Here is a 16,749-nt window from a genome sequence, read left to right as displayed (position 1 = left end):
ACCCCACCGTCCCCCCTAGTACTGTCAAATAATAGAGTCAAATAATACAGAACAGTATAGACTTGTATATAACTCATTGGGATTCACAAGTTGATTAACATGATTGATTTCTAAACCCAATCAGATCTATGGGTACAAATGGCAATGGCATTAGGACTTATACTGAAACATCTCATTATAATAGAAAAGGGAAGTTGTCATCCATAAAGGATCTAGCCTTACTATAAAAGATTCGGTTTAAAATCACAAATCTGAAAATCCCCTGACTTTCAAGACTCCTGTCCAATGCCCTGTGTGCTGGACCACGAAGTCAGCCAGGCAAGTAAACTGCTACATCATGATGTTCATCCCCAGAGGCAAGCCTCGCCATTTCCAAGAAATGATTATTACAAGCCTTGAATGAAAAAGACTGTGATCAATGAGACTCAATCAATATTTGTCACTGAGTCAGCCAACACAGCATTGAAAAGTACTTGAGAGATATCTTGGCATGTCAGCTTACTGCAGGAGGAAATCCTGGGGTGTAGGCTGTGGACCTTTACCACTTAGCTCAAACCTACAATCAGTGGAAAGCGCTGACAAAGAAAGGATGATATGAAGCGAAGTGAATCTGGCTTCCAACCAACATCCTACAGATCCTGACACTGTTAAGGGAGGGAACTCTGCAAACCCCAATCCACTGCCTCATATAACTGGTCCCAAACTATAGATTAGATGGTGAACAGGACATGAAACAAATTTGTAGAGTGTATAAAATGTGACCAAACTTAAACTATTTATATTTCGAATATATATATTATATATACTAGATATGATAATATCTTCATGCAGATATATGCAGGACAAGAAAACAATGACCATTAGTCTCATTCTAACTGTTGTATGACTGGTAATTGCATGATTTAAGATTCTCTTAATTTTTATTGCCATACATTCTTTGCACCCATGGCAATCACAACTTGTGACAAGACTACCAATACTTTAAAAGCATTATGCAGGCGCCATTTATATACATAATCCAATTATGAAATGTGGAAACTGGATTGCAACAATCTGGGTAGAATACTCAAAATTAATTTCTTAAAATCTAAGCATTTGCTCATGGTCATCCCACGACTAGTGACAGACAAGTATGTGTCATATTACAAATTAGGAATTATTATATTCAAGTATATGGCACACAGCTTTGACCTCAAATCAAACATGAGCCCAACAGTACGAAGCAGCAATATGGGCAACTAGGCCATCCAACAGGAGCCCAACAGTACGAAGCAGTATGGGCAACTAGACCACCCAACAGGAGCCCAGTAGTACGAAGCAGTAATATGGGCAACTAGGCCATCCAACAGGAGCCCAACAGTAGGAAGCAGTAATATGGGCAACTAAGCCACCCAACAGGAGCCAAACAGTACGAAGCAGTAATATGGGCAACTAACTAGGCCATCCAACAGGAGCCCAACAGTACGAAGCAGTAATATGGGCAACTAGGCCATCCAACAGGAGCCCAACAGTACGAAGCAGTAATATGGGCAACTAGGCCACCCAACAGGAGCCCAACAGTACGAAGCAGTAATATGGGCAACTAGGCCATCCAACAGGAGCCCAACAGTACGAAGCAGTAATATGGGCAACTAGGCCATCCAACAGGAGCCCAACAGTACGAAGCAGTAATATGGGCAACTAGGCCATCCAACAGGAGCCCAACAGTACGAAGCAGTAATATGGGCAACTAGGCCACCCAACAGGAGCCCAACAGTACGAAGCAGTAATATGGGCAACTAGGCCATCCAACAGGAGCCCAACAGTACGAAGCAGTAATATGGGCAACTAGGCCATCCAACAGGAGCCCAACAGTAGGGCCATGAAGCAGTAATATGGGCAACTATGGGCAACCAACAGGAGCCCAACAACAGTATGAAGCAGTAATATGGGCAACTAGGCCATCCAACAGGAGCCCAACAGTGGGCAACTAGGAAGCAGTAATATGGGCAACTAGCCACCAACAGGAGCCCAACAGTAATGAAGCAGTAATATGGGCAACTAGGGCCATCCAACAGGAGCCCAACAGTGCATGAAGCAGTAATATGGGCAACTAGGCCATCCAACAGGAGCCCAACAGTACGCAAGCAGTAATATGGGCAACTAGGCCATCCAACAGGAGCCCAACAGTATGAAGCAGTAATATGGGCAACTAGGCCATCCAACAGGAGCCCAAGTAGTGAAGCAGTAATATGGGCAACTAGGCCATCCAACAGGAGCCCAACAGTACGAAGCAGTAATATGGGCAACTAGGCCATCCAACAGGAGCCCAACAGTACGAAGCAGTAATATGGGCAACTAGGCCATCCAACAGGAGCCCAACAGTACGAAGCAGTAATATGGGCAACTAGGCCATCCAACAGGAGCCCAACAGTACGAAGCAGTAATATGGGCAACTAGGCCATCCAACAGGAGCCCAACAGTACGAAGCAGTAATATGGGCAACTAGGCCACCCAACAGGAGCCCAACAGTACGAAGCAGTAATATGGGCAACTAGGCCATCCAACAGGAGCCCAGTAGTACGAAGCAGTAATATGGGCAACTAGGCCACCTAACTGTAGACTTAGAAGTGCTACAGAATGATGCATGATGACTGCTAAAATTACCAATACCATGATCACCACTTTAGTGGAATCTGTATTCATGAAAACATGGCGGAGCTTACTTGACATGAGATGCATGATGAACCATGAATTAGAAGGCCTATGAATTGATTCTGGGGAATACTTAAGTGTGTTCCTTGTAAGTGATCCCCAATATGTATGTTAAACATCATTATACACATGATAGATAATGAATAACCATTGCAAAATTAGCGCAGGATGGAGATAACATCTCTGTTTTCAGAATGACATTGCAGGTGCCCCTTCATGAGAAACTAATGCCCTATAAACTGATCCAAGGCCTGACATACCAAGGTACATCGTTTGACCCATTCACATAAGTATAAGTACTGTATACCATGCATATTGTATCAATTATTGTTTATTCAATATCAAGTGTATTGTATGTTGTATCATGCCATTGTATACTGTACTGTGTGTATTGCATGTTGTATCAAGTGTATTGCATGTTGTATCATATGTATTCCATATTGTACCATTTGTATTGCATCTTGTATCAAGTGTCTTGTGTCATTGTATTGTCTGGTTCTAGGTGTGTTGTAGGGCGGTAGGGTAGCCCAGTGGTTAGTGTTCACTCATCACGCTGAAGATCTGGGTTCGATTCCCTACGTGAGTACAAGTGTGAAGCCCATTTCTGGTGTTTCATTTTGATACTGCTGAAATATTGCTAAAAGAAGTGTAGAACTTAGTTGTGTTGTTTCTTGTTTGTTGTTTAACACTGCATAAAGCATATTAAGTCTGGACAAAACAATTCAGTGATCAACAGCATAAGCATCCATCCATATCAGAATACGATGACACGTGTCAACCAAGTCAGCGACCCTGACCACCCAATCCCGTTAGTTACCTACCGTTTTCAATATCAGGTGTGCAAACTTCAGGTGTCAAAAGGCATGCAAAAAGGGAGTAAGTTCATTGTGCACAAAGTGCATGTGCCACAGGTGATACGTGACATCAAATTACATGCAAAGTGCTTTGCTACATGTTCATATAGGGTTATTACTTCTATTTCAATTGTGTTATGCACAGTAACTTTTTTTCCATTAGTATATATAGAGTGTCTTGTACTATGTGTATCATGTGAATTACATCTTGTATCCTGTGTATTATACAATGTGTATTAATATAGTATCATACATACTATACAATGTACATTGTATAATTGAGCATATTATAACATATATAGTATCTTCTTTTATGGTATGTTATGTACTGAATTATTTATGTTTTGAATCTTGTACCACATATTAGTTTCATGTGACCTATCTCAAATCAGGTGATCATGAGTGCACAACCGTAGTCATTCCACCACAACCTAACATCATCTTCACGCTCTCCGTTCTGGGAGGAACTTATCATTAACCTTCATGGAACCATTAAGCTGTAAATCTCCTATGAAACACATGTGATGTAACCTTGTCTTTGGTACAAATGCAAATGAACCTCACAACTCACAAACAAAAGTATCGAAATGTAATAGACTGCTGGCCCAATAAAAAATCACATAGCGCTACCAATCTCAAACAGCACCAGACTGCTATTCCCCAAGTCTCCCAAGGGACACTCAAGCAGCATAGATCTGCACACTTGAGTACAATGTTCATATCTGTTTTCAATACCAGAAGTTCCAGCATTCACACTGTCTTGTATCTATGGCAACACCAGATCTAGTTAAACCTGTAACTGCTCAATACCAAATGGCATCATGACCATGACAACATCTCACCCAGCGTGCAGTCAAAGCATCAATGGCATCTTGGGCATGCTCATTATATAGTCAGTGTAACAAGACCATTATGAAAGTGTGTACGTACATCCTACTAGCGACATTGTGTCTGGTGATAATCAACAGACAAACGATAAAGACAATACAGACAAACACCACTTGTGTCTCAATAACCTCAGTCCACAAACCTAAATTGCTGTTGCTAAATATTTGACTGAGAGCTGTGAATGTGATTTTCAAGCTTATATAATGAGATCCCTGGAAAATTCCTCAAGTCTTCAATAGCCAATTTGGATGAATGCATACTTGACAAGGCAGCTGCCATTGTGCCAATTTCTACCAACAAAGGAAGCTGATGTTAATAATGAGATTAATTGTGGAGTTTGGAATTCATTGATCCAAGCAAAGAGACAAAAGGCATGAGTGGAACTTAACACAGCCTTGATGGATCTTTCATGACCAGGAACACTTAAGGAAGAAGAAGCTAACTTGACTCTAATTCTTCTTCAGTACATATGTTCATGTTTCAATCAAAACAACTACATACTGGACACTGTTGATCAATACTGGGTTTCCATGATGTAAAATGTGGTCAAGTTCATATACATGTATATATATATAGGCTTTTTCTTTGCAGGTCCAAAAACACATTGCTGCATAAATACTATTACTTTCAAATTTTGTCCTCTGAACATTGCAACAAAAATCCATAATATATTTTACATGTACAGGTATCTGAATATTTTAATTAACATAAAAAATGATATGCAGGCCCCACTACAGTAAACCATTAAAGTGAGTGAGTCAAGTTTTATGTTGCTTTTAGCAATTTTCCAGCAATATCACAACGGGGGACGCCCGAAATGGGTTTCACACATTGTACCCATGTGGGGAATCGAACCTGGGTCTTCAGCATGACAAGCGGACGCTTTAACCATTAGGCTACCCCACCCGCCCATAAACCATAATACCAAGGACCAGCACTGAACACATAACCCTAACTAGAATTTAGTTTCAGAAATATCTTGACACAAAAGTATATGTCTACAAACAAAAACAGAAAAAAGAAAAAATCCAAAAGGAACCTTGAGTAGATCTGAATTTCAAACCTAGAGCTAAAGAAATCCAGACTGCATTTTCATTTAATTCTATAGGATCTGGGAGACTCCAACCGAAACAGTGAGTGAGTGTCAGAGTGATTGAGTTGGGTTTTACGTCACTTTTAGCAAGACTCCAGCAATATCACAGCGGGGACACCAGAAGTGGGCATCACACATTGTACTATTTGTAGCCATGTGGGGAATCAAACCTTCGGCATGACAAGCGAAAGGCTTTAACCACTGGGCTACCCCACAGTTCCTGGAAACATCTGAATGTCTCTGACAACCAGTATTGGTTGCTAGGGAGGTCATGCTGGGGACCCTTGTAACAGAAACATGGGATGATGGACAACAAAGTTCTGATATGTTCACCGTTTGCTACATTAGTCCCAATCAATAGGGGAAATGGTGTACATGGCTTCCAGTCTGTGACAGAGGGCCAAGTCAGGTACATTTCTTTCAGTTAAAGGACTTCGCTAACAAAGCCCATTTGTAAAAGGGAAACCTTATGCAGCAGACAGATTAAGGTTGCTTGTAGACACTGAACTGATGACATGTTTTACTGGTTTGAGTTACAGCATTGTCACACAATAAATGTTTCGCATTTTCAAGAGTTTTGTCCATAATCATTCAAAATATGAAGATTTGCAGTTTGAATGAGTGAGTTACTGGATGATTCAACCAAACAAAAGTACTGGAATCTGTACTTTACAGAGAAAGAGTAATTTGAAATATAAATGGCATTGTATATTCACACATACACATGTAAAAAAATGATTTTGAGTTATAAGCTTAGTTACGCTGAAATATCAGAAAGACACATACTGGTTATCTCTAAAACAGGTTGTTCAAGTCTCATGGACACATCAGACAACATTCATGATGACAAATATATGTTTTTTTCCCTTTTTCTTCAAACCCGTGAAGATCTGTGTTAGAATTGGTCTTGAGTAACCCATGCTTGTCGTAAGGGGAGACTACCGGGATCGGGTTGTATCCCAACTGCTTAGAATGATGCTCATGCTGTTGATCACTGGATTGTCTGGTCCAGATTTGATTATTTACTGACCGCCGCCGCCACATAGCTGGAATATTGTGGAATGCGGCGTTACCAACAACCAACCTCTTTCTTCATTGTAATATGAGCTGTGTGCCAATTAAAACAGGGTGCTTATCATACCCTGCCCTTCACACAGCCATATCAACAAAGCCTCATACTTGCAACAGACCCGAGGCAACCATTGAAAACAGGTTAACTCCACATCTGAGCAATAAAACAGGATTAATGAGTCACAATTTCAGAAACAAGCCATCATTTTCCTCGGGTTATGAGCAACTGGACCCATTAGTATTCAAACCAAACCGAGTTTCTAGGTGCTGTTTCACAAAGCGATCTTAACGCAAAGGTGACTGTCAGTCACATACCTTAACATAAACTTATGACAGTCTTAGCCTAAGGTTGTTTTGTAGAACTGCACCTTTGTCTTAACTGAGTTACAAACACGAGAATAAGTCAACTCTAAAAGCTGAATACTGTGACTGAAATTTGTAAGAATGATCAATATTAAAATGTTATAACAACAAAGATAGCTCTCTTTATGCCTTCAATTAATCCCTTATGGCTCGAACTGGTGATCTAGTGGAAAGAGAGGGTAGCACCGGTTTATAATAAACAGTCATCCATGACACGTACTAAAAGAAGCGAATCTTGTAACCACAATGTACCTTTGTTAGCTTCTTTGTTTGTGGTTTAATGCTGCACTATGCAATATTCAAGCTATATGATAGCAGAGATTTACACCATGATCATCGATCTATGCCATGAGCATACAATGACATCTATCTAACCCAGATCTTCATGGGTTAATTATGCAAGGTAATCATGAGGGCTTATATAAATGAGAATAATAAGTCAAATGTAAGGTATTTGCACATGAGCATTTTTGCAACCCATAAACATAAAGTTAATTTGTCTGTCAGCTTGGTTGAAGCAGTATGTAAATGCATGTATATTGATTTTTGCCTCTTCAGCAATTTCCAGTTAGGATCCACCAATTTTATGTAAATTTGTAACATTTACAATGTTATAGTGTAAAATGATATGCTACTGCTATTTTACTTTGTAAACTTGAGACAATTTTGCTATTGTATAACATATAAATGACTCTGCAAATATTTATTATCAATGGTTATCTAGAGCAGTATTAACAGAAGCTGTTACTTTTTTACCAATCACATTTCCTGTGAAATAGATATGTTTAAATCTTTTCCTGCTGTTTGCAGCAAGATAACCTCAAAGTTGCCAGCCATGGCACCATTTAATTTTTATCATGATTTTGCACTTTCAGTGTCTGGGAAACGAAATACACTTCTACAGTAAACTATGTGTATAATGAACCTGCTTATAAACAACTGACAGATATGAGAAACTGGTATTCTATCTTGTCCATGCCACTTGCTCTATCATATGTTTTAGTTCAAATGTGCTTAACAAACTTATACTGAACTAAACTCACTGGTCTCTTTGAGTGTCATAACAGAAGTGGACCCATGAAGATCCGGGTTAGAATTCATCTTCAGTAACCCATGCTTGCCATAAGAGGTGACTAACGGGATAGGGTGGTCAGGCTCGCTGACTTGTAGACACATGTATGTCATCAGTTCCCAATTCCGCAGATCGATGCTCATGCTGTTAATCACTGGATTGTCTGGTCCAGACTCGATTACTTATAGACCGCCGCCACATAGCTGGAATATTGCAGAGTGTGGCGTAAAACTAAACTCACTCAATTTAACCATAGTGTACTGTACATAACCAAGTGATAGTACACATGAACTGTCTCATGCCAAAGTAATATCTGTTAAAGGCTCAAAGTCAAATGACTCCTTTATTGCACACAGATCATCCATTCTCATAGTTAGAACTGATCTTCAACCCATAATTGTATCATAAACATTAAATATGAATACAAGTTTTGTAACAGTACCTTATGCTTAACACTACAATAGCTGTCAGAAAACCTGTAATGGTAATAAATAGTTCAGCATTAAGTGCACCTGAATACATAAAGTAATGAATTATCATTTCCATGGTCTCTATCACATAAAATTAAAACTAGAAACACCATATGTCACACCATTTCATAACATAAAGATAAAACATTCAATAATTGTCTCCACTGAAGCAACATTTAATACATTTATGATATGTACAGTGTTTTATCAAATGCCATGTAAGCTATGACTTGACTTGGTGTCTAAGTATATATGTAAACAAATCCTAATCCTATTATCCAACTTAAAAAACATAATACGAATATACATCTAAATGTTGAGTATAGGTTGCTGGGGAGTTAATGCTGGGAACCTGATCTAACTCTGCAACCCCATGAGTCATGAATCAAACCAGATCTCTTATATTTTGTTACCATGGTTACATCAATAAAACCCTGATCATAATAATCAAATTTTGAATTTTGAATTAGTCCCATACCCAATGAACAGACTGAGCAATTAGTCCAGTGCAAGATTAAGCCCAATAGCAATAGATAAACCATTGAACATCTGTCCCTATTGTTCCCTAACTCATACAAAGGAGGAAATGGTGCTACTTGTAGGTCATTCATTGGAAAAAGACCATTGCTGTGTGTACAACCCATTGTTGATGAGGCCACAGATACAGGTGCATCCTTCATTACATGAACCTCTCCACTCATCAGTATAATGGTGCCATTGTTCTCAGTGTGAATGTCTCAACTGGACAATACGTTTAAAATATCTCTGTTCTACCAGGGTAACATATGTTCCATTCTTTAATCATCTACTGATCGTTGGGGCATATTGTGTCTCCTGTTAATGTCATGTACATATAGACATTGTTTAAACTTAATAGGATGACAGGTCAGAACTGTAACTGCAGATCCTCGTGAACTTGACTCCAGTCGTTTGAAAACCACGCTCAGGCAATTGACTCAAAGTCTATGATAAATGACAGTGGCCATATAAACTTTTCAGACACATGAAGGGGTCCGCGTCATAACCCTTACGTTAAATATATTAGACTGTGAAATCCTTAGATTTCAATATCCGAGTAAACTTCAAGAACCCAGCCGAATATCAATGCTGGTGAATCATTACCTTTATTACACAGAATTGCGTGTCAGTTTCACACTACACTAATTACAGTGTCTAGACATAGACTAGAGGCGATAACAGACCATTTAGTCTCCCTGTCATATGCAAGTGAAGGAGTCCCTGTCATAACTAGCCACAGAAAACATGTTTTCAAAAGTCTTCCACAGGAATAGTGTTAACCTTACTTCACGGGTTCTCATAGTTTGTGGATAGACAAAACTGTCAGAATGTTACATATTTTTCTTATTCAGTTCCATTATTTTCACTAATTTGAAATATTGGTAATAGGTTCAGAATTATAGCACTCAAATCCTACCAGTTCACGAGGTCTACCATCACTTAATTTTTTCTTGCCTTCAAGTACAATTCAGTAGTTTGGGGCAAGCAAGTTCATGGACGAGTCAGGCTGCTCAAGATGAGAATGGATGAGTGTAGGCTGTTAGAGATGAGAAGGGGATGAGTGTAGGCTGCTAAAGATGAGAAGGGGATGAGTGTAGGCTGCTAAAGATGAGAAGGGATGAGTGTAGGCTGCTAAAGAAGAGGGATGAGAAGATGGGATGAGTGAAGGGGAAGATGAGAAGGGGATGAGTGTAGGCTGCTAGAGATTGAGAAGGGGATGAGTGTAGGCTGTTAGAGCTGAGAAGGGGATGAGTGTAGGCTGTTAAAGAGAAGATGAGTGTAGAAGGGGATGAGTGTAGGCTGCTAAAGATGAGAAGGGGATGAGTGTAGGCTGCTAAAGATGAGAAGGGGATGAGTGTAGGCTGTTAGAGATGAGAAGGGGATGAGTGTAGGCTGCTAAAGATGAGAAGGGGATGAGTGTAGGCTGCTGAAGATGAGAAGGGGATGAGTGTAGGCTGCTAAAGATGAGAAGGGGATGAGTGTAGGCTGCTGAAGATGAGAAGGGGATGAGTGTAGGCTGCTAAAGATGAGAAGGGGATGAGTCAGGCTGCTAGAGATGAGAAGGGGATGAGTGTAGGCTGCTAAAGATGAGAAGGGGATGAGTGTAGGCTGCTAAAGATGAGAAGAAGGGGATGAGTCAGGGACTGCAAAGAGCTGAGAAGGGAAGGGATGAGATGAGAAGGGGTGAGTCAGGCTGCTAAAGATGAGAAGGATGAGTGAGTACTAGGCTGAGAGAAGGGATGAGTCAGGGAAGGGATGAGTGTAGGCTGCTAGAGATGAGAAGGGGAAGGCTGTTAGGATGAAGGGGATGAGTCAGCTGCTAGAGAGCTGAGAAGGGATGCTCAAGATGAGAAGGGGATGAGTCTAGGCTGTTAGATGAGATGAGGGGGATGAGTGTAGGCTGCTGGGAAAGATGAGAAGGGATGAGTGTAGGCTGCTAGAGATGAGAAAGGGGATGAGTGTAGGCTGCTAGAGCTGGGAAGGGGATGAGTGTAAGCTGCTTGAGAAGGGATGAGTGTAGGCTGATAGACATGAGATGAGAAGTGTAGGCTGAGACCTGGGAAGGGATGGGTGCTCCTAGAGATGAGAAAGGGATGAGTATAGGCTCTTACAGATGAGAAGGGGATGAGTGTAGGCTGATAGAACTTAGAAGGGGATGAAAGTAGGCTGCTAGAGATGAGAAGGGGATGAGTGTAGGGGTGATAGAGGGGGATGAGTGTAGGCTGATAGAATTGAGAAGGGGATGAAAGTAGGCTGCTAGAGATGAGAAGGGGATGAGTGTAGGCTGATAGAACTTAGAAGGGGTGAGTGTAGGCTGCTATAACTTAGAAGGGGATGAGTGTAGGCTGCTGGAGATGAGAAGGGGATGAATGTAGGCTGCTAGAGCTGGGAAGGGGATTGGTGTAAGCCCCTAGAGATGAGAAGGGGATGAGTGTAGGCTCTTACAGATGAGAAGGGGATGAGTGTAGGCTGATAGAACTTAGAAGGGGATGAAAGTAGGCTGCTAGAGATGAGAAGGGGATGAGTGTAGGCTGATAGAACTTAGAAGGGGTGAGTGTAGGCTGCTAGAACTTAGAAGAGGATTAGTGTAAGGGTGATAGAGGGGGATGAGTGTAGGCTGATAGAACTTAGAAGGGGGTGAAAGTAGGCTGCTAGAGATGAGAAGGGGATGAGTATAGGCTGCTGGAGATTAGAAGGGGATGAATGTAGGCTGATAGAACTTAGAAGGGGTGAGTGTAGGCTGCTAGAACTTAGAAGGGGATGAGTATAGGCTGCTGGAGATTAGAAGGGGATGAATGTAGGCTGCTAGAGCTGGGAAGGATATGAGTGTAGGCTGCTAGAGCTCAGAAGGGGATGAGTGTAGGCTGCTGGAGATGAGAAGCGGATGAGTGTAGGCTGCTAGAGCTGAGAAGGGGATGGATGTAGGCTGCTGGAGATGAGAAGGGGATGAATGTAGGCTGCTAGAGCTGGGAAGGATATGAGTGTAATTTGATAAGCTGGAGAAGGGTATGAGTATTGGTTGCTGGAAGTGGAAAGCATGAGTGTAGTGAGTGCATGCATTAAACATATCCTCTTCTTATCTGTAAGAGCCTGTTTACAGCAAATTCCAGAATGGGGTAAGTCTTAATAACCCACCCTTCTGTCACCTGTCTTGGGAATAAACACATCCACATCAACATCACTTCTAAAAGTATAATCAATCATCGCATTGAAGCTACCACTGACGATTAACTAATGATCAATTATCATGATTATAGCTACCATAATTCCTTGTGTTGCATCACTGTTGACATCTCGAGTGACATCCGTATTGTGATAAATAGCTCATTATGGGTTGGTTGTATAACCTGTTTTGTCAAAACATCATCAATCTTTAAGAATCCTGCTAGACTATTCACTCATGAATGCCATGGGACTAGATATTGATTAAATCAATTAATCGTATTACCATTCCTTTACTTTCTCACATTATACATATAACATGTTTTATACCATGTTCTAAGTCGCAATATCTAAACTGTCTACATGAATAATGTCCTACATTGAAGGTCTGAAATGTTTTCTGCACATACTGTGATCAAGGCATTAACAATCACATTCAATAAGTATTAAGAAGGGACGCTGCCTGGGAAACATGGCAGCGACTAAATGTATCTGTGTGACTGCGCAATACTAATCATGTTAATGTAATAATCCCCGGTGTTCCCTATTCTAGTATTACAGGACTGACTGACTGACTGAGTTTAGTTTTACGCCGCTTTTAGCAATATGCCAGCAATATCACGGCGGGGGACCCCAGAAATGGGTAGTATTACAGGAGAAAACATCCATCACACCTCAACGCTGACATCCTATCATGCTACCAGACTGAGATATTTTGTCTCTGTACAAAAACAATTAATATTTCAAATACAGATTCCAAGTAACATGAGAATGTCTGTATTATTTCCTGTTGTCAAACACTGATGTAGGACTCCATGTTTCAGGTGAAGGCATCAATAATAACTATGGCAAACAAAACCAGTAACTGTTTTTAATAAACAGAGACACTGCCTGATATTTAATCATTAACATAATTGAATTTTCATAACCTTTTTGCAACACCTAGTGTCTAATCATGTTCTCAGAAATAGAACATTTCATTTTATCTAATACTTTTTCATGCTTAAACAAAGTAAGTAAAATGTCAACTTTTAGCATACAAACATGCAAATTATGGAAACCACAGCGGCAACCCTCTGATCATCATTTTGCTTCATCTGCTTTTCCACTTGATCAGAAACATTCCAATCTCTCTACTTTTTCAAAAAATGGCATTTGTCCTGATTCAATGGATCTTTTTCTGTCAGATAAATTATCAAAACATTTATTGAAACATTTACCTCCCTTAACCGTCTTTATTACAAGAAGTTAGGAGTGTTTCATGTATCAATATTGACTCAACCATTGTGATCACAGATAACTCATAAACTAACTCTTTATTGCAGAATTATGGTCTGATAAATGCAACACAAGAAGTTTCAGTTCAGACAGATTAAGAAGCAGGGAGGACTCATTCATTGACACTCACGCACCAAACACTGAGACAGATGATTCTAGGCCTAGTGGGAAGGTCATGTTGCTTAGGAAGTATTCACATATGTCATGATAAAATTACACATAGCATAGATGATTAAAGTGTTAAAAACACTGGGATATGTGAACATTTTCTGAGAATAAAGTTAAACTTTACATGCACATGCAAATTTACATGCACTGACAGATAAATGAAAACGATGAATTTCATCATGTATTCATGGGATTATCTTGAACATTAAAATTGCTAGTACTTGGACAATATTAATGGTATTTTCCCGATGAACATCCAGAGGCAAAACGATTTAAACATGCTAAACAACAATAACAACTGTTCTCGTTATAACATCCTTACATATCACAGCGTTATATCGAGGTGAAATTACGATGCAAAATGATCTGATGAAACTTCAGAACAAGTGAACGAATAATATTTTCAGTTATCTGATTTGTAAGGCAAGGCAAGTCTTGTTGGCCCATGGCAAATGCATTTAATGGCTTCCGAACATGAGCCGAATGTCACGACAAGGACGACACTTGAAAATCTCAAAACGTTGAGAACTCATCGGATGACAAATGTCGACAGAATCACGTGTTACTCACCGCGTGAAAACAGTGTACAGCAAGCCCAAAATTGAAGCTGCAAGAAGAGAGATGGTATGTGGTTTGTAGAAAAAATCCAGAGATATGTCATCGACTGATCTTTCGTTAATTATCACCCGAAAATACTCGTCGTCCTCTGCGATCATGCTGTCTTTCTTTGCAGACGCCATTTTCGGATTAATCTCAAGGGAGAGTTATACAGGGGAGGTAACTCTTGGTTTCCACCCCAGAGCCGAGCAATAACTCCTTGCTAAATTAACATTTCCTCTCATTCGTACCACCATAGGGAAATCGATAAATACTTCGTGTCGATCGTTAGGGATTCACATAATACCCTCTCCGCCAATAGCGCTCTTGAGAATGATAGTTTGGCCATTATGTTGATGAGTATTGACCCTCTCCCGGAGTGTTCATCTCAGTATTCAATATTTCTAATAAACCAGTCTTGATTTTTTAAAGTGCACTGCCGTACACATAAGTGTGCAGTCATTCGATCAGTAGATTTCTATATTTCTCCGCCATGAACAGTCAAAATTTCCACATGATCAAGTGTTTATTGAGTTTCGGGGCCATGCCCGTTTGTTTCCGATGATGAACAGATGGTGTCAGTGACGCATGTGAACAAAAACATCTCGTCATTAATTTAAGCCGTAGATTGATTCATATAATTTCGGATAAAGTATTTGAAATAATTTATTGATTCTTAACTTCATAGACAAAAGTTCTTGTCCATATATTTCTTTACTGTTCTGAGTAATAAGTGCGTGTCTTCTTTGAAGACAATAAATGAATGTGTACATCGGTGCTGAAAAACCAAGGATTAAGGCAAGGTCAATTCTGGGGTTCGAATTTATCAACGATGAAGCAGAAAACTATAAAGAATGAAAAAAAATAAATACGACAGCACCTCGGTAGCAATAACAGTGTCCACATTATTCTATTCCTTTAAAGTATAATGGATTGATAACTAGAGTGCACTTTCTCTACATATTTTAAAAGATGGTTAAGATGTGCAGAAAAATATGTAGGCCTGTGGCAATAGTCAAAATTACGACAACCATCCATGAACTTGCTGTTTTTGCTGGAAGATAGCTGATGTGTAGGCAGAGACCATATAATCTATTATATAGTCTCTGGTGTAGGTTATACGCAGACACTTAGTATGTTCATTTGTCGATGTAGAGCGTCTTTAAAAGAGCATCATATTGAGAGTCTCCCTGAACAATAAATGCCAGGGTTTTTTACTCACAACAAACGCGCTTTTCATCGTGATTTACACCATGCATAAAGTCATTACGCCATACTTCAAGTCCAGGATGCCGTTGTTCAAAGCGATCTTAGGTGACCGGACAACACCCATATATAGACTTAAGGTAGTCTTAGCGCTAAGAGGTTGTTTTGTACACCGACAGGACATCACTGAAGCAATATAAGCTGTGACAGAGCAATGTATGGACACAGACTTTACACTGACTTTAAAAAAAATAGTGTGAAGGGCAGAAACGTCAGAACTAGCTCATTTGTTCCCATTTCTCATGGATGTTCTTTTAGGACCAAGATTTGTGTTATTTTATTTACGTCTCGCTTAAGTAATATTCTAGATATGACAGCGTTCGGAAGAAAATGGAATCTCAACAAGACAGGCCTGTGACTGACATCATGAGCATCGATCTGTATTAGGGTTTGACGACATGCATGAATCAAGTCACCGGGCCTGACCACCTGGTCCCGTTAGTCCCATTTTTGGATTACGAAATATATATATATATGGTTGCTATCGACGATTTCTAACCCGGACCTTCTGCACGGGGAAGGAAATACCACCCAGCCACATAACTGTGTATCCTGCTGTACACGTTCAAACAGGAATTCATAACAATCGCGATCTGTAGTCGACATTTTGGTTTTCAAAGTAAAATGGAACATAAACAACTTTAAATCACTGTTCGAAATTTATTTCGGAAACAAATTGTAATCCGGGTGAACCAGAATCGACGTAATAAGAGTCGAGGGAAACTCTTGCCGAGTCAGCAGCACAAACATATCCCAAAATATATTTTGTTATTCCGCAGTATTTCTTCTTCTCCCTTCAGCATGCCATTGTTGGGATTAAAAATGTGTAAATCTATTGTTAAAAACACGAGGAGTATATGAATCTACAGCGAACTCCCTCTAAACCGACATCCCTCTAATCCGACATTCCCTGTAAACCGACATATTTATTTGGTCCCGAATTTCCCCCTATATAATATCATATAAGACACTCCCTCTAAACCTACATGCCTCTATTCCGAACTCCGGTCCCAAATATGTTTTTAGCGCAAACTGACTCTCTCTAAACCGACATTGGAATCAATCAGCAATTAACACGCTTGTGCGAGAGGAGGCCTAGCTGCTAAGGCGTAATAGGATTATCTGTTATTTCCTTGCTAATTACTTGTTCGCTGGATTCAATGGATTGGTGAAATCACCTGTTAAGTGGTGGAAGCCACGGTGGCTGAGCGGGTTACTTAGTAGGCGTCTGACTTTGTGTGCTGGCGATTAGGT

The 16,749-nt window shown here is 40.1% G+C and overlaps 2 protein-coding genes across 3 annotated transcripts in view; one reads left to right on the top strand and one right to left on the bottom strand.

The window, feature by feature from the left end:
* Positions 1–14,379, bottom strand: part of LOC124274211 (phosphatidylserine synthase 1-like) — a 97,488-nt gene extending 83,109 nt beyond the window's left edge. For both annotated transcript variants that reach the window (XM_046709536.1, XM_046709535.1), the window contains exon 1: positions 14,203–14,379. In XM_046709536.1, coding sequence (XP_046565492.1) covers positions 14,203–14,372 — 170 coding nt within the window. In that variant the 5' untranslated portion in view covers positions 14,373–14,379. The remainder of the gene's footprint in view (positions 1–14,202) is intronic.
* LOC124274212 (lipid droplet-associated hydrolase-like) overlaps positions 1–16,749 on the top strand; it is a 43,214-nt gene that overhangs the window by 7,132 nt on the left and 19,333 nt on the right. The gene's annotated exons all lie outside the window — the stretch shown is intronic.

This window comes from Haliotis rubra, unplaced genomic scaffold, assembly GCF_003918875.1.
Source record: "Haliotis rubra isolate DU_JTF1 unplaced genomic scaffold, ASM391887v1 Scf189, whole genome shotgun sequence".
Classification (NCBI taxonomy): Eukaryota; Metazoa; Mollusca; class Gastropoda; order Lepetellida; family Haliotidae; genus Haliotis; species Haliotis rubra.
This window is presented reverse-complemented; position numbering and strand designations above follow the sequence as displayed.